Source organism: Eublepharis macularius, chromosome 13 (assembly GCF_028583425.1).
Source record: "Eublepharis macularius isolate TG4126 chromosome 13, MPM_Emac_v1.0, whole genome shotgun sequence".
Lineage (NCBI taxonomy): Eukaryota > Metazoa > Chordata > Lepidosauria > Squamata > Eublepharidae > Eublepharis > Eublepharis macularius.
The window spans coordinates 73205327-73232901 of NC_072802.1; the positions used below are offsets into that span (position 1 = coordinate 73205327).

The 27575-nt window shown below is 52.0% G+C and overlaps 1 protein-coding gene across 1 annotated transcript; it reads left to right on the forward strand.

Moving 5' to 3' along the window:
• On the forward strand, nucleotides 1–26888 carry GRK3 (G protein-coupled receptor kinase 3). The gene is made up of 18 exons (XM_054996926.1): nucleotides 1–102; nucleotides 759–833; nucleotides 2763–2824; nucleotides 4989–5040; nucleotides 6126–6217; nucleotides 7576–7675; nucleotides 10423–10501; nucleotides 12752–12882; nucleotides 14645–14739; nucleotides 16044–16151; nucleotides 16671–16737; nucleotides 18422–18522; nucleotides 18767–18833; nucleotides 19848–19943; nucleotides 20577–20739; nucleotides 21265–21401; nucleotides 22953–23066; nucleotides 26264–26888. The coding sequence occupies exons 1-18, from the start codon at nucleotides 76–78 to the stop codon at nucleotides 26423–26425; spliced, it is 1728 nt and encodes a 575-aa protein (XP_054852901.1). The 5' UTR covers nucleotides 1–75; the 3' UTR covers nucleotides 26426–26888.
• Nucleotides 26889–27575: the final 687 nt, after the last annotated feature.

Here is a 27575-nt window from a genome sequence, read left to right on the forward strand (position 1 = left end):
ATTAAGGAGTACGAAAAGCTGGACTCGGAGGACGAACGCCTCAGCAGGAGTCGGCAGATCTACGACTCGTATGTCATGAAGGAGCTGCTGTCTTGCTCACACGTAAGTAGCCCAGACCGTCTGGGACGCGGAAGGAAGCAGAGCTCGAAGCCGGACCCAGGCCCGGACCAGTGCTCCAAGGCCAGGAGGCCGGTGGCTGCTCCGTAATCCTCCTTGTTCTGCTTCACCCCCACTCTGGAGCCTCTCCCAGGCCGAGAGGAATCCTGTTTAAAATGCCGCTTTGCCAGAGGAGTCTGGAATGCCAGAGAAAATATCCCGTTGGTTCACTGTGGCGGCCTCACCCAGGGGAGTAGTGCCTTCTTGGGCTCCAGCCACGATGCCCACGGGGAGCCTTGTAAGCGGACATTTGCGTTTGGCCTCGGCCGGGAATGACAGCTTGCAGCCTCCTGGCTCTTCTGAGGGCGAGGCCAGGGCGGCCGCAACTAACTCCCACCCCTCTTGAAGAGCCTTTGGCCATTTTTCGAAAAATGCCCTTTTCCCCACAGTAGAAAAGAGCAAGAGTCCAGTAGCACCTATAAGACTGACACAAGTCGTGGGAGGGGATGAGCCAGCTGTGCCTGAAGAAGTGAGCTGTGGCTTTCGAAAGCTCACACCTTCCCACACGTCCTGTGAGGTTTCTTAGTGCTGCTGGGCTCTTGCTCTTTTCTACCGCCGCAGACAGACCAACACCAGCTCTCCATCTCGGTTTTTCTCCACAGCCTTTCTCGAAGCAAACTGTGGATCACGTGCAAGCGCACCTCGCCAAGAAGCAAGTCCCGCCAAACCTTTTCCAGGTGACTTGAGAGGGCCGCGATCAGGATATCCAAACCCTTGAGTGATGATAACCCTGCAGGAGGCTGACGGTCACGCAGAGGGCGGGTTGGAGCGGATCAGGAGAGATGGGCTCTTCGTGTTTGCAGGAGGAGGCAGCGGCCCTGGAGAGTGTCTTAGAGGCGGCCAGTCATTAATCCTGAAGCGATTTGGCACCTCTGTGGGCCAAGCTACAAGTGACGAATGACAATTGAATGGCAAGTGAACAGACTCACAACCTTGCAGAAGAATGGTAAACAAAGAAGTTGGAACAAAAAAAAAGTGAATTAAATATAACTCCAAACGTGATACAAATGAATGAAACACTGCTATATAATTTAATTCCACGAATGAATGTGCAGAAGTATGATTACAAACATCAATGGTGAGGTTCAGCATATAAATACCATACCCCTATATATATACACATACACAATAAGCTCACGCGTATTCAAGTATGTTAGTATGTTTTATCTCCATGTAGATAGAACCAGAACCAGATGCATTGTGGGATATATTCACACACAGCACTTCCATCAGTGTAGCTGACAAATCCCAAATACCTGTCCCTGCACAAAACAGACCTAACATGAAAAAAAGGAGAAAGACTTTTTTAAAAAAAATTGTCTAGATATTTCATGGGGAACAAAACTAATTAAAAATGTAAAATACATATGATTATAGTAAATAAAAATTACTCACACATTTTATTTAAAAAGTCGTGGAGTAAATGCATTCAGTTCTTCCCACAAAACAGCTTAAAGTGCAGTGTGAGCCACCCATCCAGATGAAAGAGTTTTCCTTTGCGCATAGATCTGAAATGCACCTAAAAATAATGCTCAATAAATCCAACTGTTAAATACAAAGTGGACATAAAAGTTGTCATAAACAATTGTGCTTTGTGTTCTGCTGTGTTTTGTTTGCATGTTCCTGACAGGAGATTCACGGGCAAATGAACATCCTCTGATCTCTGTGACGTGCCCCCATCGGATTCAAAGTTTTTGCGTGGGAGGACTGGAATACATTCGTTCCACAATCGTATATAACACCCTTATGCCCACTTTGTGCATTGACCGGCACTTCGTATTTAATAGTTGTATTTATGGAGTGCATCACATGAGATTATACCAGAGAGGAAGTCCATAGATCAAAGCGCATTTGGTTCTACACATATGGTGATAAACGTACAATAATGCCTGTATATTTGGAAAGTGTTTATTTTAACATATAATGGCATCGTAGTGATATGTTGAACCACATTGTTATTGTTTGTATTATTATTTGGTTAAATTTTTGTACCAGTTCCTTATTGATTTGTACAACATTTGGAGCAATATTTATTTTTGTTAGTTGTAGATTTTCTGGGCTGTATGGCCGCGGTCTTGGCGTACAGCCTGGAAAAGACCACGGCCATACAGCCCGGAAAATCTACAACAACTAACGTTCTCCGGCCATGAAAGCCTTCGACAATTTATTTTTTTTGTCTCAACCTTTTCAGTCACTCTTCTTTTGTTGAGTTGTGTTTCTTTCCTCCTTTTTTTTTCTTTGCAGAATATGTTCCCTTTAGGTACTTCCATCTGTTACTGACAGTCTTAAAACCCAAACTAGAATTAATGTTCAATGCCTGCTACTTGATTTGCTAAAATCGTGATTTTAAAATATTCATGCCTGAGTGTGGATCAGATTTTCTAAAATGGTCCAAAATGTATTTCCACCCCGCTGAAAATCAGTATGCCTTTATAGATAAAAGGATGCTTTGCAGCTGATGTGCTCACTCTGTGAGGGGCTTGAGGGGGGGGGGGATGGAATTCAGGTGTGTCTCTTCACACCTGGATGTGAAAGCTGGGCCGTCATCTGGCTTGACTCAGTGGTGCTTACGTTGACCTGATTGTTTCTTGTGTTTTCTTCCCTAGCCCTACATAGAGGAAATTTGTCAGAGCCTCCGAGGGAGCACTTTCCAGACATTTCTGGAGAGGTACCTGGGGAGGGCCATGCATTCTGTCTGGTAGCCTTGCTTGGGTGGGAGGGGGGGTCTTTCTGGCTTCGGCAGATTCTACCTTGGAATGGGTAGTGGGAAGGCACAGAGGCAGCCTGGGCTAAACAAGGGTTTGGGTGGAAGGCATCCAGGGCTTGGAACCTGCTGATCGACCTGGAGGTGCGACTCGAGGAGCCAGTCCGGAAAGAGTTAGCTTAGTTTAGTTTATTCGGTGTTTAACCCGCCCTCCCCACAAGTGGGCTCAGGACGGGGTACAACAGTCATAAAATACAATTACATAGCAGATTCTACGATAAAATCCAGCAATTAAAATCATATATACACAAAAACCTGATATAGTTGGCTACACATTCCTGCCCCCAGCATACAAAGAGGTGGTAGGCAGACACACGAGCTGTACTCAAATACTGGAGACCTGTGGGAGGCTCAATGATGGTCCTGGCGCTGGCCTCAGCCATAAGCCTGGTGGGACATCTCCATCTTGCAGGCCCGCCAAAATGATACAAGATCCCGGGAGGCCCGAGTGTCCTCAGACAGAGAGTTCCACCAGGTTGGGGCCAGGACCGAAAAGGCCCTGGCCCTGGTCGAGGCCGAATGACCAAAAGAGGCCTGGTAGTGTGCTTGGATTTGCCAGCTCTCCCCATCTAACGTGGAGGCAGTGGACTTGCACACCTCTCCTTCCTGATCTGATCTCCTTTTGAAGGCTTCGACTCCCCCAGGGATTGCTGTTGGCTTTCCTTGGGGCAGATCAGAGCGCATCCCACAGCAGAGGACTTTTCAAAGCAACGCCCTGCACATTTGCAGCCTTCCCCCATTGGTTTTATTTACCTGTGACACTGGATTTCAGGGAAAGGTCTGTGGCTCAATGGCGGAGTGTCTGCCTCGCGTGCAGGAGGCCCCGGGTTCGGTCCCTGGCGGCATCTCCCACCAGAAGCTCTCGGGAGCTGGCAAAGTCTTCTCTGCCGCTTGAGGCTCTGGAGAGCAGCTGCCAGTCAGAGGAAGCTGCCCGGGTCTGATTCAGAGCGGCTCACAAAACCTCTCTTTTTGAGAGGGAAATGTGCAGAGCAGCGATAAGCAAACCAGTCGCTTAGTCAATGCAGCCGAGAGAGATCTGAGTGCACTGCAGCTGGGATGTCATGCTACATAATAAGCAAGGAAGCGGCGGCAGAGAAGGCCTGGCAGATCTCTCCGCAGGGAGGATTCCAGAAGGCTGCAACAGAGCAGGCCAGGCCCAGGGCCAAAGCAGACCTGCTTGTTTTTGAAGAGTGCCCGGAAAACAAACTCCCCCCCTCCCCCAATGCTGTTTTGATACAGGAAAATGGCACGCAGAGCCCTTCCTCCCCCCGGGGTGGCGTTCTGAGCCCAAATGCCCGCCCCTTCATTTTTAATAATCCGGCCCCGCAGCTGCTGTGTGGGGGAGAACCTGGGCCCAGCTCTTTATGAACAATCTCGTCTCCTTTGGCCCTCGGTGTCCCAGAGCAGGCCCCTGCTGCCCACTGGAGGTTGAGGTACCTTTGCTTACCCTGAGGTGGTTCGAGTGCTCCGATCTGAGGCCAGAGGTCAGTGCCTCTGTTCCTGGCTCTACTTGCTTGCATGAAAAATGACGTCCCCTGATGCCGTGCAAAACATGGGAACCTTTGAACCATTATATATGAGAAGAGAGGTGATAATACACGCTCTCCCCTGGCTTTATTGCCCTACCTTGGGGATGAACAATTAATCGTAGGCGTTCCACTAAAAGCCTGTTCCCCTGTTACATCCATTAGCACGAATGTTACTCCTTAATTATTTCAGAGTTCTGTGAAATGTAGAGTTTAATTATTTTTCTTCAGATGTACTTGGGAGTTTTTTTTTAACATGCTGCAAATGAGAGGCTTACAGAAATGAGAAATATTAAGTCATGTTTACTGGAATATTGCCTGGTGCCTTATCTAATTGCTGTCATCGAGAAATCATACCGAAGAACAGTCTTTAATTAACACCTGCTCGCTGAAGATTTGCTGATCAACAGAGCTTTATTAAGCATTAAAAATGGAGCTTTAGCACCACATAAATCACCTGGTGTGCAGTTTTTATTTCCATTACCATGGTGCACTGTACAGTCTGTGCTCCCCTCCCCTTTTTTTTTGCTCTTGTTTTTCAGTGATAAGTTTACTCGGTTTTGTCAGTGGAAGAATGTGGAACTGAATATTCATGTAAGTGCAGCAGGGAATGGGACACATTTCTAAGAGGAGCATGAGCAGAAGAACCCTGCTGGCCAGTCCCCTTGGTTGGTTCTGGGATTTTTGCAGCAAATACTGAGGTCGGCGGGTCTCGGCCTGATTCAGGAAGACAATTTCTTCCATTCGTCAACAAGAGTGCAGGCTGGGATTGCTTGACCCAGATCAGTTCCACCGTAACTGTTAACGGATCTGGAATTTGCACTCTGGTTTTGTAAATTTAAAACCAGTCACCGAACTCCACAGTGCTTGGGAAGTGGTGTGAAGCGGCCCATGCAAGCATGCAATCAACACCGCCCCCCCCCTCCTCCCCGGGTCGCCATTTCAAAGGACTTCTTTTTCTGTGATCTCTTTCCGGGCAAAGAAGGTTCTTTGCTTGGGGTTCTCTTTCCGAGCATCAAAGATGTTGGGACCTGAGCCTCCTTATCCAGGGGCCTTTCCCCCTCCTGTACTGAATTTTGTGATTCCTTCTCAGGGGGAGGGCAGGGCACATCACATGCTCAGAGGCACTCTTGCTTCTCGTCTTCCAGGTGAGATCCGTGTCTGTCACAGGTGGTTCTGGGGCTGGGCCCAGTCCAAACTAAGCCCCGTTCTGTGCTCAGGGCATTGGGGACATGTCCTGCAATTAAAGGAGTTTTTGCACCACTGGAGTTTGCTCTGATTCTCCTAAAACAGTTTGGAGAGGCAGTTTTCTTTCCAGTGGCTTCTGCCGATTTCCTCGTTTTCAGCCTACGTTTCTGTGTTGCAAGGAGTCAGATGCCACTTCTTCCTTGAGTTAACCCCAAGCGTTAGTTCTGGTACTTTCCGCTGAATTTGGCATGGCCCTGGGTCCCCATTGCGACTCAGCACCTGTAACTGGAATGGGCTGCTCTTCTCCCCACACACTCCCTTTTGCCAGAGGGAACTCGACAGAGCAGACCCCTCTGTGCTGCAAAGCGCCAAGCACCTTGACTGCATTCTGTGAACAGGAAGACCGACTTAATGTGTATGTGTGTGTGTGGGGGGGGGGACATGTCAGTCATCAGCTGATGTGGTTTCCATGCCATTCTTTTCCATTGCAGCTGACCATGAATGACTTCAGCGTGCATCGGATCATTGGCCGCGGAGGCTTTGGAGAAGTGTATGGCTGCCGGAAAGCAGACACGGGGAAAATGCAAGTACTTGTTTGTATTTTGATGGAGAGTGGCCTTAATGCGTCTGAGCCAAATCCCAGAGAAGCAGAGCAGTCAGCCCAAGGAGAAGTATTTATTGTCCGGGGTCTGAGGCCCAGCCCCCGGACTTACCAGGAGGAGAGGATGGGAGACAGCCGGGAGGCAGCTGTCCAGCCACCCCAACTGACACCCCGGTCCAAAACCCGACAGCAACAGAGGGAGGGAGAGAAGCACCAAAGCCACAGAGGGTCAGACAGAGCAGGTGGAAGCCAGCTGGCCCCACCCTCTGGTGGGAAGCTAAGAGCCCAGACAGGGAGGGTGGGGACAGCCAGGAGGGGACTGTACCAAAGGGAGAGGGGACAGCCAGCCAGCAGACAGACAGACAGCAACCTTATGGCAGGGGAAGAAAGGCAGCAGAAGCAGCACAGGGCCACGCCCCAACCTGCAAGCAGGGTGGAAGGGAAGAGCAAGGGCCAGGTGAGGCTGGGATCAAGGCAGCCTCAGGTCAGACTGCCTGAGGCAATCAGCAAAGAGAGCCCGGCAGCCAGAAAAGGAGGTGCAGGTGTGGCTGGCCCAAGCAGCCAGCAGAGCGATGCCAGGTGTGGCTGCCTAGCACAGCCTGGGCCTTGGCTAAAGTGCCGGGGGAGGGGGTTGGCAGGTGGAGCCAGGAACAGGTGAAGGGATATAAAGGAAGTTCTCTCACAAGGTGTGATGGTGCGTTAGGAGCACTGAGGAGGAGAGAACGAGAGTGATGGAAGGAGGAAGAGCGAGCGAGAGAGAGGAAGGAGGGAAAGAAAAATGAGCAAGGAGGAGGCGAGGAGGGTGAAGGCTTTGGGAAGCTGGAGGCAGGAGGAAGCAGCCGGGAGTCAGCCAGGTTGAGCAGGCCTGCGAGTGGGTTGAGAGGGAGTGAGGGTGAGGTATACCCCCCCCATTCCACGGAGCGAGGCCCTGCACCGTCCCTGACGGCTTTCTGGAGTCAAAGTCAGGTGCACCGGTGTACAGCACCACTGTGCTGGTGGAGGAACCAGACATTTATTAGTCCCAGTTCCCCGAGGGTTGGAGGAAGAGCATCTCGAGTTGGAAAGCACACCTGTTCTGCATGGGAACCTCCGGCCCGCTGAGAGATGCCCAGAACTGGGATCCCTTGCTGTGCCCTGCCAAGGTGGCCCAGGTTCCCAAGGGCCTGCCTGCTGGCCTAGCATTCGAGGCTCAACTGGGGCTCACAGCTTGAGCTCTGAAGGGGAAAGCAGGTTGTGTTCAGAAAGACTGCTGAGGGACTGTTATACAACAATAACAGGTTTGGGGTGGGGGTGCCGGGAATCTCTATTAAAGCGCCTTCGTCCACCACGCATTTTTCCAGGTATGCAATGAAGTGTTTAGATAAGAAGAGGATAAAGATGAAGCAGGGAGAAACGCTGGCCTTGAATGAAAGGATCATGCTGTCCCTTGTCAGCACTGGCGTAAGTATTCAGCGGCCTTGGCCACCCCCTGGGGAGCGCAGCGTGAACTGAGATGATTTCACACAAGCAGGGACCGACTGCCTCCAGGTGAGGAATGCTGGTGGCTTCGCCGTGGCTGTGTGGATGCTCGCCTGTGTGTGCAGAACGGCAGTTAGCAGAGCCAGAAGTATTGTTGAAGGCTTTCACGGCCGGAGAACGATGGTTGTTGTGGGTTTTCCGGGCTGACCACGGCAATACAGCCCGGAAAACCCACAACAACCAGAGCCAGAAGTGCTTGCAGAGTGGCCCTGACTGGGTTTTCTGTAGAAAGCCTCATTCGGAGCGGAGCCTTCATCAGGCCGCCTTGTAAGACATTGCTTCAAAATGTTCCTGTGTCCCCAAACCCAGGAGTTTGCAGTGTGATGTAGCGTGAGTGAGGTGGGGCCAGTTTTCTCTCTCTGTCTCACCAACTTTGGAGTGTTGTTGTGAAGATAAAGGGGAGGCCAGGGATGCGATACAACTGCCCTGAGTCCTTGGAGGGAGGAAAGGAAGGGAGAAAAATGGAGTCAGAGAGAGAGGTCTGCGTGACTCTTTATGGCTTGCTTGTCTAATTGTTATTTTTTTCCTGTGAGTGGCTTTGGGGCTTCGGTTCGGAGAAAAGCAAGATAGAAGCATTTAAATAAATGAAACCCACAGCAGTGTGCAAATTGTTTTGTACATTCACATAGATATTATATTAAATTCCTATGATGTTACATTAAATCCATTATTTTGTTGGAATATTGGAGCTGGTGGTGCTTTGCAAGGCTTTTTGCTCTGGGCTTCAGCTCCTCTCCCCTGCGCAGCTGCCTTGCAGGTAACGCTTGTGAGAAGGGGTTTCAGTCCCACCACAGACTCTGGGGCCCCCCTGAGAGTCAATGTAGGTTGTGAATAAGGCGCCGTTTCAAAGCGTAAGAATTGCATGCCTGTATTAAGCCTCGGCAGCCGTTGTTGCAGTGGAAAATGCTGCCGAAATGATGGGCTGGAGGGCTACCAGAGACGTGGCACTCTCGGTCTGCTCCACAGTTGTGACGCAGCACAGAGCAAATTGCGAGAGTTACGGATGTAGATCATCCTCTCCCCTCCCCGGCCCAACCAGGGTAGATTAGGAAAGAGATGTTGAAGCGGCAGAACCTCCAGAAAGCAGCTCTTGTTGCCGTGGGTATGTGGGGTGCTGGCAGTGAAGGTGCATTTTTGGTATGGAAGACAGTTCTGTCCCAAATGGAACCAAAAGGGGAATGGAAGACAGGGGCTTTCGGCTCCAGAGGGGACAAAGGGAAAGCCAAGCCCTCCCAGCCATTTCAGCCTGGGCTTCCTTTGCGAACGCTTCCTGAAATAAGGATGTTCAAGCCTCCTCCCTCTGTGCCAGAGGTGGTGTGCCGTAGTAGTGGCGCAGGGCTCGTGTGCTTGGAAAGACAGCCAGAGGACCAGGGGCCAGGGATGGCGACTGCCCAGCCACACGGGCCAGGGTGGGAGAGCTCCTTGCTTCTCGATGGGGCGCCAGCTGTGGTGCTTCCACGCCCCGGGTGGCTGAAGCTGGTTCCTGGGGCTGCAGTGCCCGGGGCTGAGCTCCCCTTCCAACTTTTCATTCCCAGCCTCTGGAACTTCTCTGAACCAGCGGAGCAGAAGACCAGGCCCTGGGCTCGCCCAGCAGTGCTTTTTCACAGTGGCACCTCCCCACCGGAGAGGGGGGTGGACTGTGCAGCAGATCAGTGGAGGGGGCTGAGGCGCCATCGTTCAGGAAGAGGGCTCTTTTGTCAGCTGCAGCAACGTGGGGCAAAATTTGCCCTCCCCACCCCAGGCCCCGCGGTGGGGAGAGAAGCCTTTGTATTCTGGATCCAGGGGCCAAGGGGACTGCTTTGCGCGACTGAGTCGCTGATCCTCAAAAGAGGCCTCCTGAGCTGGGAGACTCCAGTGCCCTGTTGGGCTCACAGGGCTGGTGTGGGCGGCTTTTGAACCCCCGTCATGGCAGGTTCTCCTGTTGATCCGCGCCACCCACCCATTCTGTGAAGGTGACTCCACAAGAGATTCTTGGATGCTCAAAACATCATAAATGTTGGGGGGTGGGGTGAAACCGTGTTATTGTCAACACATACAAGCCCCCCCCCCCGGTCCCTCCCCTCAAGAGGTTCTGTGCCCACGGGGTGCCAGCTGAGCCCGGCCAACTCCATACCTACTGCTGAGAGACACCCGTGAGTGTTCCAGAGAAATGTGGGGTGGTGCCTTTTGTTCAGATTTCATGTGAGGCGCATCATGTCTGTTTGCGCCTGTGGTGGGGTGGGGGGCTGGATCAGTTGGTCTGGCAAGTGGTCTCGGTGGCTTATTGTGCCTTGTAGCTCTGGTCTTTCCTGGCAAATAAATGGGGCTGCCCGTCTCTCCTGGGATGGATTCGCTGCAGTGAAGGGCTTTGTGGAAGCCAGGGCTGGGCTGGGCTGGGCTGGGCTTGGCTGGGCAGCGGTTTTTCTGCTCTGGGGAAGAGGTGATAGTTGGGCTGCACAAGACTCTTCCCAGACAAAGTCAGAGTCCTGATTTTTTTCTGTGGCGTGTTGGTTTTCACAAGCAGAAAGTGTGTGACATATTTGGTCTTGTGAGTAAAGCGCAGAATTGTGTCCATTTTCCACCTCACAAGTGACAAGTACCAGTGATGACCTTGAGGGGGGGCAGGGGGGCCTGGGCAGCCTTCTCCGCCTCTTGCCTCATGAGAACTCTTTGCCTTTGTCTCCCCCCAGGACTGTCCTTTCATAGTGTGCATGACTTACGCCTTCCACACCCCGGACAAGCTGTGCTTCATTCTGGACTTGATGAATGGTAAGGGGGGGGGCGGTTGGGGCTGGAACAAGCAGTCAGCTGGTGGCTTCTGCTGAGGCAGTGACCTCCCCGTCTTCTTCAGTGCCTCAACGTTGTTATACTAGTAAACGTGCAGGCTGGAGGCTACTTTGCCCAAGTGGGAGCTTTGGGGCCCCGTTGCAGAGACCGGGACCGTCAGACCCCAGCAGCAGCACCCACCCACCCCTTTGAAGGAAAGCATGAGGAACTCTGAGGTGCCAATGAGGCGAGTGAGCCATGCTGGCGCTGTGGTGGACTGGAGCCGACTGATTTCTCCTTTCTGAGTTTAATTGCTGGAGCTGACTGGCCTCAACGCGACCTCCTCCTGTGCAGTGGACTAGATGAGGGCAGGAGGCCAGGCTCGAATAATTGGCCCCAGATTTGGCCCGTGGTGGGAGCTGATGTTGCCTGGAGAGGCCCCTGAAGGCTGAGCATGCTCAGGCCCTGCAGGATCCTGACCTCAGGCCACGAGAGTCCCCGTTCAAGCGCCAGAGCCCAAGCGAGAAAGCAAGACGTGCTCAGCCGCTTCGGCAGGGAGGGCGTTGCTTTGAGATCGGAGGGCCCGCTGGGCTGCCTGCCTGCCTGTGGTGACGGCAGTGGCCGTGATCTAATTGCTCGTTCTAGCATTGAAAAACAATTAGTTGGCATTGTTTTCTTTTTCACTAATTAAAACAACGCAGACTTGATTTCTGGCTCTGCAGCATCTGGGGGACCTTCTAAGCAGGACTGGGACTGAGCACGACTTTTAGGAGCGGCTGCGGGGCTCAGCGCTTGGGTAGCTCCCTGACAAAGCAGCAGCAGGATGAATCCTGCCAGCCTGCCCCCGTTTGTGCTGTTGAGGAGAGTCGGGCCTCGCCCTCCCGTTTTCAGCCAAGCGCCTGGGGCTGCCTGCAGTTGTCTACCACAGCACAATAAAGTGACTTAGCCAACCTGAAAAGGGCAAGAGAGCAAAAATCAAAATGGCAGCAGTGCAAAACAGCATCTCACCTCCGTGCCAAAAGCCCTCCCAACAAGCAGGTGTGGAAAGCTAGGAAGGGGCCAGATGAGCTTCTGGTTGCCAGGAGTTCCATAGGCTGGAGGCGGCAGCCCTGCCGTAGGGGTCTGCTGGCCTCGCTTTGGAGAGCGTTGACTCACAGGACAGATCTTGACGCTTAGTCGGTGCACATGGACAAAGGCAGTCTTTCAGAGTCACGGAAAGGAGTCAGGTCGCAGCACTCAGGATTTTGTTTTTCAGCTTGAGAAGCGAACCACTTTTTGCAAAACCTCGGCCTTTGCGCTGCTGAGGAAAAGCTCTTGGAAGCAGAGGGTGTAACTGCTGTCGTGTGGTTCATTCAGAACATGGGCCGTGCACGGGGAAGCTCCCCGCAAATGTCCTTGGTGACCTTGGGCCAGCAGCATTCTCTGCTGTGGCAAAAGAGAGAGTGGATCGGACTGCCCTGCCGCCTGACAGCTCCGTGAGGATGCTTGCTGAGCAGTTTGAAAACATTATTGTTACTGTTGTCATCTAGATGCAGTATGTTGCATGGCCGCAGGATCCATTGGGGCATTGGGAACAAGGATCGGAGGGGAGTTAGAAGTGCTCCCGAAGGATAGTTCTCCTTCCTGGCTCTTGAGCATGTGAAGAGTCACACCATGGATGATCAGGGGTCCAGAGACTGAGCCCTATGAGGAAAGGCTAAGGGCCTTGGGGATGTTTAGTTTGGAGAAGAGGAGATTGGGGGGGGGGACACATGATTGCTCTCTTTAAATATTTGAAAGGCTGTCATTTGGAGGAGGGCAAGGAGCTGTTCCAGTTGGCAGCAGAGGGTAAGACCCGAAACAATGGGCTTAAGTTACAGGCACAAAGGTACCGGCTGGATATTAGGAAGAACTTTTTCACGGTCAGAGTAGTTCAAAAGTGGAATCAGCTGCCTAGGGAGGTGGTGAGCTCCCCCTCACTGGCAGTTTTCAAGAAGAGGCTGGATGAATACTTGTCAGAGATGCTTTAGGCTGATCCTGCACTGGGCAGGGGGCTGGACTAGAAGGTCTGCATGGCCCCTTCCAACTCTTCTGTGATTCTGTGACCATTGGCCCACGTAGCCTAGTATTGCTTGCCCTGGAAGTGGCTCTGCAGGGGCTCCCCTGGCTGCTGCTGACCTCCTGCTTGTCCACTGGGGTCTGAGCCTGGGGCCTTCTGGCATGCACGGGGTCTGCTCTGCTGCTGAGCTTTGGCATCTTCCTGTTTGCTCCCAGGCGGTGATCTGCATTACCATCTCTCACAGCACGGGGTGTTTTCGGAGAAGGAGATGCGTTTTTATGCTGCTGAGATCATCCTCGGCCTGGAGCACATGCACAACCGCTTTGTGGTCTACAGAGATTTGAAGGTAAGGCTGGTTGCCCGAGAGAGCCAGCTGCCTCCGGAGTGCCGGGGCGGTCATAGATGAGAGATGCTGATTGCAGAATGGCCTGGGGAAGGGGGTGGAGAGATGGAGTTTCCTGTTCCTGAGCTGAGCAGACCAGTGAAACTGACGGGTGAGGCCAAGTGTGAAGGAAGGCCATGTTCCTTCTGGTTGGCCACCAGGAGGTTGGAAAAAATCTTCTGCCTCCAGAGAGCAAGTCCCGCTTGCCCTCTGGAGGGTGCCAAAAGCCCACTGGTATCCACTCACTGCCATCAACGACCCTGAGAGTATCTCCACTACTCAGTGGAGTCATACATCTGGAGCTCTGGAGCTGAATTGCTGTTTAAAGGCTCCTCCTAGTTGCTGCGCCTCCTGCTGCCCTTCTGCAAGCAGGCACAAAGGGGCCCCATTGCAATTCTTCATGCTGTAGCTATGGCGCTGCAGGGATGGTGGGTGACCCTGCTGCCCCTCCCCTTACCACACTTCAGACAGCAAGACCAAAGAGGTGTGGGCTGTTTCCAGAGAGCAGACTGAGAGCATTCAAAAATAAAGAAGTTTAATAAATGAACAAAAGAATAAACGTGGTCTGTTCAAATTTTGGGGTTAAGTAAGGGGCAAAAGAAAAGGGGGAAACACACCTTCCCCTTTTCCTGCACAAAGTACTTCGCAAAGGGTGTTTAATTAGGGTAGCATAGCTTTTCTGGTAATTGCAGTAGTTTAAAGTTTATCATTACCTTAGTTCTCATGGTTGGGTCTTTCCTTCATTATCCCTTGCTGTGGGGACAAGATAAGAGCCCCTCAGGAAAAGCGTAGTCCATCATGGCTTCTGCCCCAAAGGGAAGAGCAGTCCTTCCGTGTGTCCTGGGAATTTACAATCTACTCTAGGGCAGTCCTTCTCACCTGGGGGTCATCTGGATCTTCTTGCCCCCAAGAGGAAGATTTTACTTTCTAGCCATTTGGCTCTTTGCAGTCTCTGTCTCTTTGGGATGTGACCTGGCAGCAGCGAGGCAGTGAGCTCTTGTTCTGCTTCGGCCAGACTCATTATTAGCCCAACCAAGAGCTGCTGTCGGCTGGGGGCTGAAGGAGTGGCTCTCAGCTGAGGAGGAATGCTATTTGCTGCCCTCTTGGCCAGGCATGTCGCCTTCCTGGGGCTGGATGGCTCCTCCTCCAGCCCCTCCCTTCTGTCAGCCATCATTTGGCAGCACGTGGACAGAGCAACCGCAGTAAAGGAAATCTTGGGGTGAATCCTTGACTGGAGGCCATTTCTCTACACAGAATGATTTACCGTTCATTGCCAGTGGGCCCTGTAACTCTTGTGATGGGGGTCTGTCTTCTTGTGGCTGCTTACCACAAAGGGCCCAAGTTGTACTCCCCAGGCAGATTGTGTTCTGAAGGGGGGGTGGGGCATGGAGCATGGTGGAGGGGGAAGGGCTGCTGTGCTGCTCCTAGAGGATAAGGCATGCACATCCCAAAAATGATGAGCTGAAGTTGGCAGGGAAGTACGCAAGCTTTGGGATTTCACAGAGTTGTGCCTCTCACTTGTAAAGTGCTGGATCTTGCCAAGTGGCAGTTTCTTAAGAGGCCCCTGATGTATCCACAGAAGAGAGGGTCTTTGGGAATTAGCGAGGCAGGTCCATGTCTTTCTCTTTTTTCCGACCAAGTGGGGTAACTGTTAGACTTACCCCATTGGTGAAACATTTCTTTGTTTCAGTTGCAAAATAACAGGTGCTTCTTGGTGTGCTTCTAGCCGGCAAATATCCTCTTGGATGAGCATGGCCATGTGAGGATATCTGACCTGGGCCTGGCCTGTGATTTCTCCAAGAAAAAGCCTCATGCCAGCGTGTGAGTATCCTGCCTGTGCTATTAAGCTCTGGCAGGCTGCAGGTGTTCTAGAGGCTGTACGCCACGGCAGCCCTGTGTACTCTGAGCCCATTTGCATCCTTGGTCTAATTCTGGATCACTTATTCTGCCCTTTTTGGTATTCTGCTAGGGGCATACAGGGCCCTGGAGTCGCATGCCAACTACCAGAAACCTGTCTTTGCCACCCATTTGGATTCTGAGAGTTGCCTGTACCTTTCCAAGCACAGCCAGGAGCTGGGCAGGAAGCGAACACTGCCATTTGCTCCCTGTGCTTGGGTCTTTGCATGAAGACCAGAAACGCACGGAGAAAGGCTTGCTTGCTGGGGCCTCAGTGCTGGGGCCACACCCCACTGGGACAAGCCAGCACTGAGGACTGCAGAAAGGCTTTGTTTTAATTGCTCAGATTTCTTGCCAGAGTCGGTTCCAGAGGTTCACAGTTTTGTGTCATTGCCCCCTCCTGTCTCCCCCCAGGCTCCAGGCCTGCTTTCTCAGCCTGGCTCCTCCTTCAGTCCTTTGAGCTCTTGCCCTGGCTGCCATACCCAGCCGGCAAGGTCTAGCTGTGAGGTAGCAGGTCAGCCCAGATCGTGGGGGGTGGGTGGGTATTTGCTGCCCTCTTGGCCAGGAATGTCACCTTCCTTGTCCCCAGAAGGCCAGGCTCTCTCTGGAGGATCAAGCCCTGAAACCTGGCTGGCTCTTCTCCTTCCCAGCTTCCAGTTGCTTCTCTGCCCACCTCCTTCAGCTGGGCCCCCCCTTTCCTTTGAACCTCTCCCAGTTCCTGCCCCACCCCCTGTGGTTACTCCTGAGCAGGCCTTTTCTCCCCAGGGGGACTTTACTCTACAGAGCTGGTTGTCTTTCCTTCCACCTGCTCCTCCTTTTTCTCCTGAGGTTCAGGTACCTGACCTGCTCCACCCCTTCTTCCCTAGGGGTAGGGTGCCCAGGGATGGGACACCTCCTCATGTAACAAAAGTCTTCTCAGATAAGGCACTAAAGAACTGGGAATTTTATCATCAAAGTGACCTTCCCCTTGTTGCAGAAAAACGGTTGTCGTTACCTTTGGGGATCATGGATGTGTGTTTGGGTTTGGACTGACCCCCAAGGCTGGAACATCTGCTTGGAAAGGAATTCCTGAAGAGTGTTGACCTGCAGGGCCCTCGCTAACCCTCCTGTCTGTCTGAGCCCGAGCTGGGGATCGGGGTAGCCCTCTCTGGTCTGCTCTCTTTCCTTTGCTCTCCTCAAACGCTGGTGCTTCAGGGTGCTGATGTGTCCTGTTCTGCCTCCTTGCGCAGGGGCACCCATGGGTACATGGCCCCTGAGGTGCTGCAGAAAGGGACGGCCTATGACAGCAGCGCTGACTGGTTCTCCTTGGGCTGTATGCTGTTCAAGCTTCTCCGAGGGTGAGTACTGCCAGAGAATGTGTCACCAGGGGAGGGGGAGAGAAGGGGCTGCTTCCAGATGTGCCTTTTCCACATGTCACAGACTCCAGATAACTGAGGCTCTTCTCTGCCCCAAGTGAAAATTGGGAGACATGCTTCATTCTTGCAGCTGAAAAGGTTTACTTTTAGAATGAGTAAGCCTGCCTTTAGGGGGGCCCAGCCCCATGTTTCACAGGAGTCAGGGGGCTGGATGTGCCTCTAAATGGGAAGGATGCTAACACAGAACCAGTGACTCAGGAAGAGATGCAACAGGCAGCTTCCTCTTAGACCAGGGCGTTTTGCTGAGCGTTAGCAGGGACTGAATAACTCGGTTACTCCTGATGTGGAAAGCAGCCTCTTTTGTGGGCGGCACACTGGGCTCCCAGGGACCCAGGATGAGCCCCACTCTTTCTCCCCATTCTCTCTCACTCCGGGAAGTCCTGAGCTAACAGGATCCGAAATGCTTCCAGCCGCGTGAACGTTTCCTTTTACCCTCTTCAGGCACAGCCCTTTCAGACAGCACAAAACCAAAGACAAGCACGAGATCGACCGCATGACACTGACTGTGGTAAGGGCGTCGTGCCTCGCGCCTCCCCTGGGTGCTTTGCCACGGTCCCCGTCCTTCCCTTTTGTGCTTTCGGATCAGATGCATTTTGGCCAAATATGTCTCTAATGTGGAGGGATTGCTTGCACTTTGTGCCTTTCCTTCTTGTTCTGCGTGCAAAAATGCTTTGCCTCGCTGATTCCTGCTAGCATTGTTCAAGGTGGGACTGTACCAGTCCTCATATCAACCTAAATGGTAGGAGAGCGACAGAGGGGTGGCTGTCGCTGCAAGTGGGAATTTGGCTGCTGTAGCTTAGCAGTTAAGTGGTTGGGCTGCAAATCAGCACTCTGCTGGTTTGACTCCCACGACTGCCATGAGATCTGCAGGTGGCCTTGGGGAAGCCCCTCCTCTCAGGCTCAGCTCCCCAGCTGTACTGTGGGGATAATAACAACACTGACCTTGTTCACCACTCTGAGTGGGCACTGATCTGTCTCGTAGAGCAGTATATAAACACAGTTATTATTATTAGTGCCCAGCTGGCATGGGCAAGCCACTCCTCTCAGCCCCAGCTCCCCAGCTGTATTGTGGGGATAAAGATAGCATGACCTTCTTCACTGCTCTGAGTGGGGTACTCATCTGTCCAGAAGGGCTGTATATAAGCACAGTTATTATTTATATTTTATTCATTTATTTATTTATTGAATTTTTATACCGCTTCACTTCAGTTAAGAGCTCGAAGCGGTTCACAACAATTACAATGGTTAAAAACAGTACAAAAATATAATATTCAATACAATCACAATAAAACAGGCTAATGCAAATAATTAAAAACCACTTTAGCCCCAACCCCAGCCTATAAAACCCTGCAAATAACATAAAAATTGCAGGTAGATAAAAATATACGAGAGTCCATATAGCGTAGCAATGATAGATAGTCTTGGACTGGGGTCTGGGAGACAGGTCAGATGCCCACTCTGCGGTGGGAGCTCACTGGGTGATCCTGGGCCAGCCACCACGGCAGCCGGGCCCATCTCACCTGGTGGTGGGGAGACGAGCTGCGGCTCCCTGAGCTCTGTGATGGGAGGCAGGATGAAAATCTGACAGGAAGAGGCCGCAAGTCCCCCAGAAGAGGCGGGATGCCCGTTCTGTGCCAGTGCTTCCGAGACAGCATCTGTGCCGTCATGCACATCCCGAGCTGGTGCTGCCCTCGACTGCTGAGGATAGTGTTGGTTGTGTGGGATGTGGATGTGTGCAGAGGGGGGGGGGTCCTCGCAGTAGCGTTGTTGTGGGGAGGGAATTCGTCCTTCTGAATTCACTTCCTTGGATGGAGCCTCTTATTCTCTCTTGTTCTTCTTGGAAGTGCAGTCAGCGCACACATCTGTAACGTCAGCCTCTGCAGTTGCTTTAGGTTACACACAACAAGGTGGGGGGCAAGCAGTAGGGAAGGAAGGCTGGGAAAGACGTGGCCCGCCTCTGAGCATCAACAGAGTGAAATACTTTGATTGTGCAGAACCTCCCTTCCTGCCCCTCTCTCTCGCTTTGAATCTCTCTTTCATCAAAATGGAATTGATTTGAAACAGACTCAAAATTCCTGAAAAGAGGGAAAGAAGAAGGTTGTTGGATTTCAGGGAGAAACGGAGTACTGGGTAGAGGAAGTAAGTTGATTTTTCTTAACAATGCTGTGTCTCAATCCTGGTGTCTCCCCCAGAATGTGGAGTTGCCAGATTCATTTTCTCCGGAGCTGAAGTCCCTTCTGGAAGGCCTCCTGCAGCGAGAGGTTGGCGCACGCCTCGGCTGTCAGGGTGGCAGGTGAGCCGAGGAGGAGGAGGAGGAGGAGGAGGAGGAGAGCGCTTTCCCTTCTTTCCAAAGTGTTTCTTCCTTCTGCCTCCTTCTGCCCCAGAAGGAGTTGGAGTTCTGTGGAGCGCCCCTTCCCAGCCCAGCCTGGGTTTATTAACCTTGTGCTCCTGCTGTTTCCTTCTGTGAGCTGAGTCCGCAGAGTATTTAATCACAGTTTTATGGCTGAATCGAGTCCCATTTCAATTCTCTTCTGCAGTGCACAAGAAGTGAAGCAGCATTCTTTTTTCAAAGGGGTGGACTGGCAACATGTCTATTTGCAAAAGGTGAGCAGCAGCACTCGAGGATAGTTCTGGCTCTGGATAAATTAGTTCATCGGCCGACTGCGGGGCCTGGAACGGGGAGGGAGGGGCTGACCTGTCCTGAGGCACCTTTTAAAACGAGGTTGCAGAGAGCCGAGTTCAAAGGTGTACGTGACAGTTGGGCAGCTTTGTCTTACCTCCTTGGTCTGCGGTTCCCAGCAGTTCCCATGTCCGCCTTCTCTGCTTCAGCCCAGCCCAAGGTGAGGGCTTTGCATGTGGAAGGCCACAGGTTCTGCCCTTGGCCAAGAGAGCCACTGCCAGAAAGCAGGCTGCCCTGGGCAAGGTGGCCTGGTGGTCTGGCTTGGCAGAAGGGGGGGGGGGGGTCCCTACTCCAGTGGGAGGGGCCGTGCTTTGGGTGCAGAAGGTCCCAGCTAAGGAGTCTCAGGTTGCAGGTGCCAGGAAAGGCCTCCCTCTGCTGGTCAGAGGGGGCAGTTCTTGGCTAGAGGGACCGGGCACTTGGCTCAGCAATCACCCGGGCAGAGGTGTTTAGCGTTCCCGCCCCCCTCCCAGGCTGCTTAATCCGTGGCTTCTCCTTAGCACTCTGCCTCCTTCAGTTGCCCCCCCCCCCCCGCAGTGTGTTCCTGCCCTCTGCCCCAGTCCAGAGAAGCTGCTCTTCCTGTCCATGTCCTACTTATGACATCTTCCCCACAGCAGGTGCGGTAAATCAAATAAATAAATACATAAATAAATAAATTGATGATGATGATGATGATGATGATAATAAATCTGCTGACCTTCCCTTGGTTGGGCAGAGAGGCCAATGTTGTGAGCAGCAAGGCGACAGGCAGGCTTTAGCCTCCATGTTAAGACGGAAGCCAGTGGGAAAGGATGGGGGGGAAGAGATTTCATTCTGGCTCGGCACAGAGATACGGTTCAGGTGGATGTGATTTGCCTTGCGAGGGGCGCAGAAATTGGGTGTGAAGGGTGGCCGTCTCTTTGGCCTGCCTGTGAGTGACGCTGTGGCCCTTCCTTTAACAGTACACGCCCCCCTTGATTCCTCCCCGAGGAGAAGTGAACGCGGCCGACGCTTTTGACATTGGCTCATTCGATGAAGAAGACACCAAAGGCATCAAGGTCCGCAGGGACAGTGAACTTCCGCCTTTGGCTCCTGCTCCCGGGGTCCGGCCTCCCTCCAGTGGCATCCTGTGCGCCCGGCTTGGCTCTTCCAGCGGGGGGCGGGAGGGGCGCTGAGCTGCCTCCCCCTTTTCAAACTGCCAAGCCTCGCAGGCTCCATGGTCCCGAATGGCTTGTCAGGGAGGAGTGGGAGGGGTGGTGGGTGGGGGCCAGTGAGGTGAGATTGGCTTAGTGGAGGGACTAGCAGCAAGTCCGCCCGCATGGATCCCTCCTGCGCCCTGGACTCCCTGCGTGCTCCTTGGCCAGACCTGCCCGCCCCCCCGTGTCAGCAGAAGCAGTGGTAGGAGCATCGCCCCGGTTGCTGTGTGCCCCCCCCCCCCGGATGTGTGCCCTCGAAGGCTGCCGTGCCACTGCGACAGTCGGGTGGGGTGGGGGAAGACGTTTGTTAAGACCAGCGCAGCGGCTGGTGAGGCTCAGCACCGTCTAGCCCGGAGATCTTCCCTTGTTTTCTCACCCAATGCAGCGCAACCTCTGAGTAGGCAGGTCAGCCCACAGCCGACCCTCCGCAGGACTGGCGCAACTGGCGCCTCCACCCACCCTGCGTGTGACTTCTCTTTCTGCTTCCTTGGCCAGTTGCTGGATAGCGACCAAGAACTGTACAAAAACTTCCCCCTGGTTATCTCGGAGCGCTGGCAGCAAGAGGTGGCAGAGACCGTTTACGACGCTGTGAATGCCGACACGGACAAGACCGAAGCCAGGAAGCGAGCGAAGAACAAGCAGCTGGGGCACGAGGAAGGTAATGGGGAGGGGCGGGCCCCGTTGTGTGATTTTGCGGCGCGAGGGGCTGCGTTTTGTGGTGGGCAGGGGAGGGCGTGCTCTGGGGAAACAGGGAGGTTCCAGCAGGAGGTGCCCTTCGGAGCGTTCACGGTGGTTGCTTTGAGCCTTCGTGTTGCAGCTTAATTTCTCGGAGGAGAGCTGCCCGGAAGCATTCCCTGCCTTGCTCCAGATGTGTGAGCGTGGGCCGGTGTCCCAGGGCCCTGTTCACCTTGACCCCTGGTCTGGGAGTTGTTTGTGATCCTCAAGCATCTCTAACCCCCCTCCCCGCCCCTGTTGCCTTTGTTCCTCAGGTCAGCCTTCTCTCTCTTGTCCCTGCTTGCTACTGTGTGTTAATTTTCCCTCGTCTCCCTCTGTCGGGCCCCTCCCCAGTGTCGACCTGTAGGGGGCAACCCCTTTGTGGGGACCTTCTTCTGCCTGTAGGACGTCAAGGGAGCTTTTTCGATCACCACCTCTAACTACTATTAATGCTTTTTTATCGCCAAAGATTATGCTCTGGGGAAGGACTGCATTGTGCATGGCTACATGCTGAAGCTGGGGAACCCCTTCTTGACGCAGTGGCAACGGCGCTATTTTTACCTCTTCCCAAACCGGCTGGAATGGCGAGGAGAAGGCGAGTCGCGGGTAAATGTGCCTGCATGGGAGACGCGGGCCTTGGGAGCAGCTCCTGGGTGCTCTTGAAGTGGGTGGGAGTCCTGCCCGCCTCTTCCTGCTTCAGCTGGCCCCCGTGGACAGAGATGTTCCCTGCCAGAGTAGGGACAGAAGGCGTGAGGGTGCGGTGGAGCATGTGAGAGTCTGTAACGGTTTCGTTTTCCCATTTAGCACTCCTGGCGCGCTTATGCAAAAAAGCACAGACTGGTAAGGCAGTGGAAGTTCTACTGTAGTCATCCCAAACTGCGTGCCACATGAGAACTGTTGGTTTTCCACAAGCAATAAAAGATCAGAGGGTCCCGAGACCCCAGTAAGAGAGGAGGCTGCCTGCAGTGCCTCTGATAGCCCCTCCCGGGAGCAGGGAATTCTGCCATGCTGCTCCATTGGATGTGATCGGATCGTCCCACTGCTGCAAACACACAACTTGGTGACCACAGAAAAATGGGGCGGGCTCTTTTGAGCACCGATCCTTCTTATTCTTTCTCCTCCCCTTCAAATGAGCTTCTCCTGGCTAGAAGAGCAGAGGGGGAGGGTCCTCCGTGTTTGCTTTGGAAAAGAAGTGTGCCGGCACTGGGCATCTGGGAAACCCTCCAAGAGCAGCTGTGGGCGAGGGACTTCAGGCTGCTTGTGGGAGATCCCAGCCATGTCCATGCGCGTGCTGATGTCCCTTGCTGCAGTTTGGGAAGGGGCTGCTCTTTCCCTCATGCTTTTTACTGCTTACCTTCATACAGATTACCTTCTCTCAAGCCCCCTCCTGCCAGCTCCCATAGATACCACACCACCTTTGTGATTCCCTTGTTTGTAGCAAAGAGACACCCCCCCCCCCACTGCATTTCGGGCGAGAACTAAGCAGCAAACGCTTCAGCTGCCGCTGCTTTTAGGAAGAGAAATGAGACTCTGCTGTGCAGCAAACTAGAGTACGAGCAGCTCAGCCCCAGGAGGGAGGAGGGAGGCCGGGGGGGGCAGGGGCGGGCAAAGGCCCAGCCGTCCGGTTCCCCCGCAGCATCGGGGCTGCCTCTGGCTTCTTTCCCAGAACAGGCAGCCCAGACCCCCTCCACCCTGAATCGCCTCTGTTTGTTTCATGCTCTGCACATGTATTTGGGGGGGGGGGCGGCCGGCTAGTGTGCGTGAACAGCCTCCAAAAAACTATTAGAGCAAAACCGGACGTGCTTCCCACACGTGGCAACTGTTCAGCGGAGGCTGCTGCTGTATTCCAGTTTCAAAAACGTTCTCCTGTCCTGTAGTGATGGTATCCTGTTGTGTGCGTTGTGCTGTGGTGTGACATCAACCATGCAACCCTGAGCAGAGTCACTCCAGTCGAAGCCCACTGAAACCAGGGGGCTCAGACTGGAGTCACTCTGCAGCGTCTCCTCGAGCCCCTCCTTCCGTGGCGGCTGCGGCTCCTCCCCCTCCTCCACATGCTCTCCGCCGAGCAGGATGGCCGAGGAGACTTGTCGGTCTCCAGCCGGCTTGGCTCGTAGGCTCTGCGTCGGCCCGCCGGCTGAGTCTCTTTTTCTCCCTTAGCAAAATCTGCTGACGATGGAGCAGATCCTGTCGGTGGAAGAGGCCCACATCAAGGACAAGAAGTGCATCTTGCTCAGGATTAAAGGAGGGAAGCAGTTTGTGCTGCAGTGCGAGGTAACTGCAGCTTGACGGGCGCAGGAGTTCGGGAGGTGGGCGGAGGCCGAAGCCCTGGACTGCCTCGTCATTATATGATGCTTATATGGCTGGGATTCCAAAGCCCAACAAAGACCAAACTCGGAGGGCAGATTTTCACCACCCTCCTGGCTTTCCGCAAACAATGCCAAACTGAATGATTCAAAAAGGCCTTTTTTCCTCAGCTAAGAGGGTGGTATTGTAGGAAAGGGGTCCCCAATGTTACGCTAATGAGTTAGAAACCATAGATTTCACCATTATGTTACCTTACATATTATCTGTTGCTTTAAATATGTACTCCTATAGACTACCTGTGCTTTATGTTGCTCAGTGTAAGTCCTAGAATTGATTACGTTCTGTTTCAGCAATTCCTCAACCCCATACTGGATCCTTGCTAATACTATATCTTTGTAAACTTATATTCTTTTACCCCATGACATGGTTTATGGAAACGTTCTTGACACTGTATGGAAATGCCTGCCCTTGTCCTTGTACTAATCTCACCCTATGTAATCCGCCTTGAGTCTCAGTGAGAAAGGCGGAATATAAATGACGTAAATAAATAAACAAATGTCTCTGATGAATGCAGGTTCTAAGATATTAACTGGTTAATAGATTGGAAAGGGTTATTGCAGCCCTGCTACACAGAGATCAAGTAGGATGTATACTAGGTTGGCACGGTTCTGATCCTCTTAGGCTGGTCACTGATTTAATTGGTTTAAATAGTGAGAGATCTGATCAAGTTGCTATTCTCTCACTCACGCTGAAAAAGCTTTTGACAAAATACACCGGAAATTTATTTTTGCTGCATTGACTAAAGTTGGTTTTTGCCCCTGCATTTTTAAAAATTGATTAGAATTCTTAATTCCTCTCCCAAATCCAGTGTGCATAATTTCCGTGCTGTTTTCTCTTGAGAGGGGTCCGAGACACGGCTGTCCTCTTTCTCCTCTTAATTTTCACCTGTGTTTGGAGCTGTTGGCTTGTGCTAACTTTTTGGAGTTTAAAATTATTCTTTTAGGCAGATGATCTTTTATTTGTTTATTTTGGAACCTCGGTCTTTCAGTCCTGTATTAAAGAATGGGTTTAATACTTTTGGAGCACTATCTGGTTATTTGGTCAATTGAACAAAATCTGAGCTGATGCCATTGGGAGACAATTTATTACGGAGTGTGTTTGCTGAGGGACATTTTCGATGGCGTCCAGGTATCATTACTTCCCTCGGAATATTCTTTCTAAGAGGTCTAAAGTATATGATCATGCTCCATTTCAGGGAATGGGTTGTTAATATATCTTTGGATTTGGACAGATGGGCAACTTTAACTCTGACATTATGAGGTAAAGAAAATACACTCAAAACGAACATTATGCCTTGCATTATATATGTTTTTTGTGCAATTCCTTTTCATATACCTTGTAGCTATATTCATAAAATTAATACTTTATTTTGGAAATGTATGTGGGGTTTCTTGTCGCCTTGGATTTTTTAAAAAGAGGGTGCAACTTCCAGTTAAGAAAGGCGGCTTTGGCTTTCCTGGGCCGTTTCCAGATGGCTTACCTGCACCCAGTACGTTGCGCCACGTTGCGGGGAAAACGCGAAATATCGTGTTTTCTCGTGCGAGTTCATGCTAAAATGGATCCTGCTACAGTTAGAGAACAACGGCGCATAATGTCACAGCAGTATCATTTTCACATGCCTAATTAACATTATGGGTCAATCCCGATCTAAAAACTAGGAGTAAATCTTTTCTGTGGAAGGCTTGGACAATAGGGGATTTTTACTTTGAATCAATTGAAATGCTGTGTGTCATTTTCTCAGCTTGAGATCTAGAGATGACTTTCGCTGAATGGCAATATTTACAACTGCAACACTTGTTGGTATCTAAATATGGCCCTGCAGCACCGAATGTTTCAGAGTTTCTTGCAGTTCTGAAAAATCTCATTGAATCAGTGCAGAAAATGAAACCTGAAATATTTGTTTATAAATATTTGATGTTAGTTACTAAATGTGATATGCAGAGTAGACATGGGCACGAACCCCCCAGAAAACGAACCATGGGGTTCGTGGTTCGTGGCGTTTTCACAAACCAGGAACCAGGAACTCCACAAACGGGCAAGTTCACGAACCAGTTCGTGGTTCGTGGGGTTTAAATTGCCCTTTCCGGCCACTTAGCAGCGGCAGGGAAAGGGGCATTGGATAGTTCAAAGGGCCCTTTAAACTACCAGTTGGCAGGCAGCCCGGGGGTGGGGGAGGGGGATTCCCCCCTGCCAGCTGATAGTTTAAAGGGAGCTGCTTGCAAGCAGCAGTGCCCTTTAAACAGCCCAAAGCCCACAAACCCCACCCCAGCCCCAGCCCCCCACTTACCTTGGCTCTGCTGCTGGGATGGTGGTGTGGCATTTAAACCCCAGTGGCAGGGAAAGGGGCATTTGATAGTTTAAAAGGCCCTTTCCTGCTGCTTGCAAGTGGCAGGGCCCTTTAAACTATCAGCTGGCAGAGTTCTAAACTATTTGCCTGTTTCCTAGAGTCTGACCAATGGCCAATGAAATGGACTTTTCTGTGCTCTTACTGTAGTTAAAAGACTTTATATTACAGCATTGGAGAGATAAATGCCCACCTCCCGTTATTCAGTGGATTGAAGACCTTCTAAACTTATCAACATTATAATAGATCAGAGGAGTTAGCCGTGTTAGTCTGTAGTTGCAAAATAGTAAAAAGTCCAGTAGCACCTTTAAGACTAACCAACTTCATTGAGGCATAAACTTTCAAGAACCACAGCTCTCTTCGTCAGATGCATTGTCAGCTTTCGAGAAACACATCTCTCTTTGTCAGATGCAATCTGATGAAGAGAGCTGTGGTTCTCGAAAGCTTATGCCTCAATAAAGTAGGTTAGTCTTAAAGAAGCTACTGGACTTTTTACTATTTTGCAACATTATAGTGTAGGGTATACAGACATCAGTTGCATATGGATTTATTTATTTGATATTTGATGACCTTTCATAGAAGCTTACGTGTAGGCCTGCCATCATGGTTATGTTTTTTGTTGTTATTTGTTTATGTATGTAAAAAATAAAGTAAGATTCTTGGGGTAGCTCAGATTTCTGCTGTTGTAAAATTAAGACGTAGTCAGACAAAACCCAGGTCCTCTGTCAGTACAGTTGATTTTCTGTGTTTTTTTTTCCAGAGTGACCCCGAGTTTGTACAGTGGAAGAAGGAGCTGACAGAGGCCTTCACGGAAGCTCAGAGGCTGCTACGTCGAGCGCCAAAGTTTCTGAATAAATCTCGTTCCGCGGTGGTGGAGCTGTCTAAGCCGCCTCTGAGCCACAGGAACAGCAATGGCCTTTAGGACCCAGGCGAAAAAAGAGACAGCATTCGGAGTGCTCGCTTGGATGCCTCTCGCTTTGTTCCTTCTGCAGTCTCTGAAGCAGGGTGCTCTATGGCAGCAGAAGCATTGGTGCTTTAGTGCACAGGCTGGTGCCAGGAATCCACTTCCAGGAGTCACAGGCGGCTGATCCGGTGGCCACAGAGTGGATGGATGGAGGGCATTTTGCATGCCCCCTGGCAGTTTTATGCAATGTGCACTCTTGCTAAAACTGCTGAAGGAAGGCGTTGCTGCTTTACAATAAACCCGTTCAGGTGCGCACGCTTAGACCTGCCCGTGGAAACAGTGACCACTCGATTTCAGACTGCATTTTTACATCTAGTAGGCAGTTGGCAGGACAGGAGATTTTCAAGGCTGGCTGTCTCGGGCTGTCTCCAGCCTTCTCGGGGGGGGGGGGGGTCTTTTCAGACCCCTGGTTGTATTCTGCTGGCCCTCAGCAGCATGTCCCCCCCTCTCCCCCTTCATGCTCACCCACTCAGCTGATGAACTTTAGTGTCTGTGGTTTGAAATGTCGCTGCTGCTGCTTCATGGAGAAAATGCCGAATTCTGAGTAGTTAGTTGCACTTTTTGCTGCTCTCCGCCCTCGTTTTTGCTTCCCTCACACACGCACAGGAGTCTCCCTGCTACGCCAAAGGACTGAAATGGCTGGGTGTTCAGACTGCATTCAGGTCTGGCTGCGTTTGTGTGAGTTTTTCTTTTCCCCCAGGATTGGAACGCCACCGCCCATTCATGGGATCACGTGAAAACACTTGCAAGACGCGGCCCTTGGCTCTCCTCTTCCTTTTGTGCAAACATGTCTCGATCCCTTTTCACCAAGTAGGTTTTGACTGGGGAGGAGGATTTTCCTGCAGGATGTGATGCAGAGCAAGCCCCCCCTCTCTGAGCTTGGCAAGGGGGCATGTTGTGCGTATGTGAAGTCTGAGCCCGGTTCTTCCTTCTCACTCACTCCTCCTCGGTTTCTGTGGCCCAGAGAGTTTGAGAATGGCTTCCTTCCAGGAGCAGCAAGGAAAGATCCCCCGGGCCAGGGTCTCCTTTTGGATGTCCCTCCCTGGGCTTGGGGGAGAGTGGGTGCTCCTGGGTTGGAGTGGGGGGAGCCTGAGCAGCGCAGGCATGG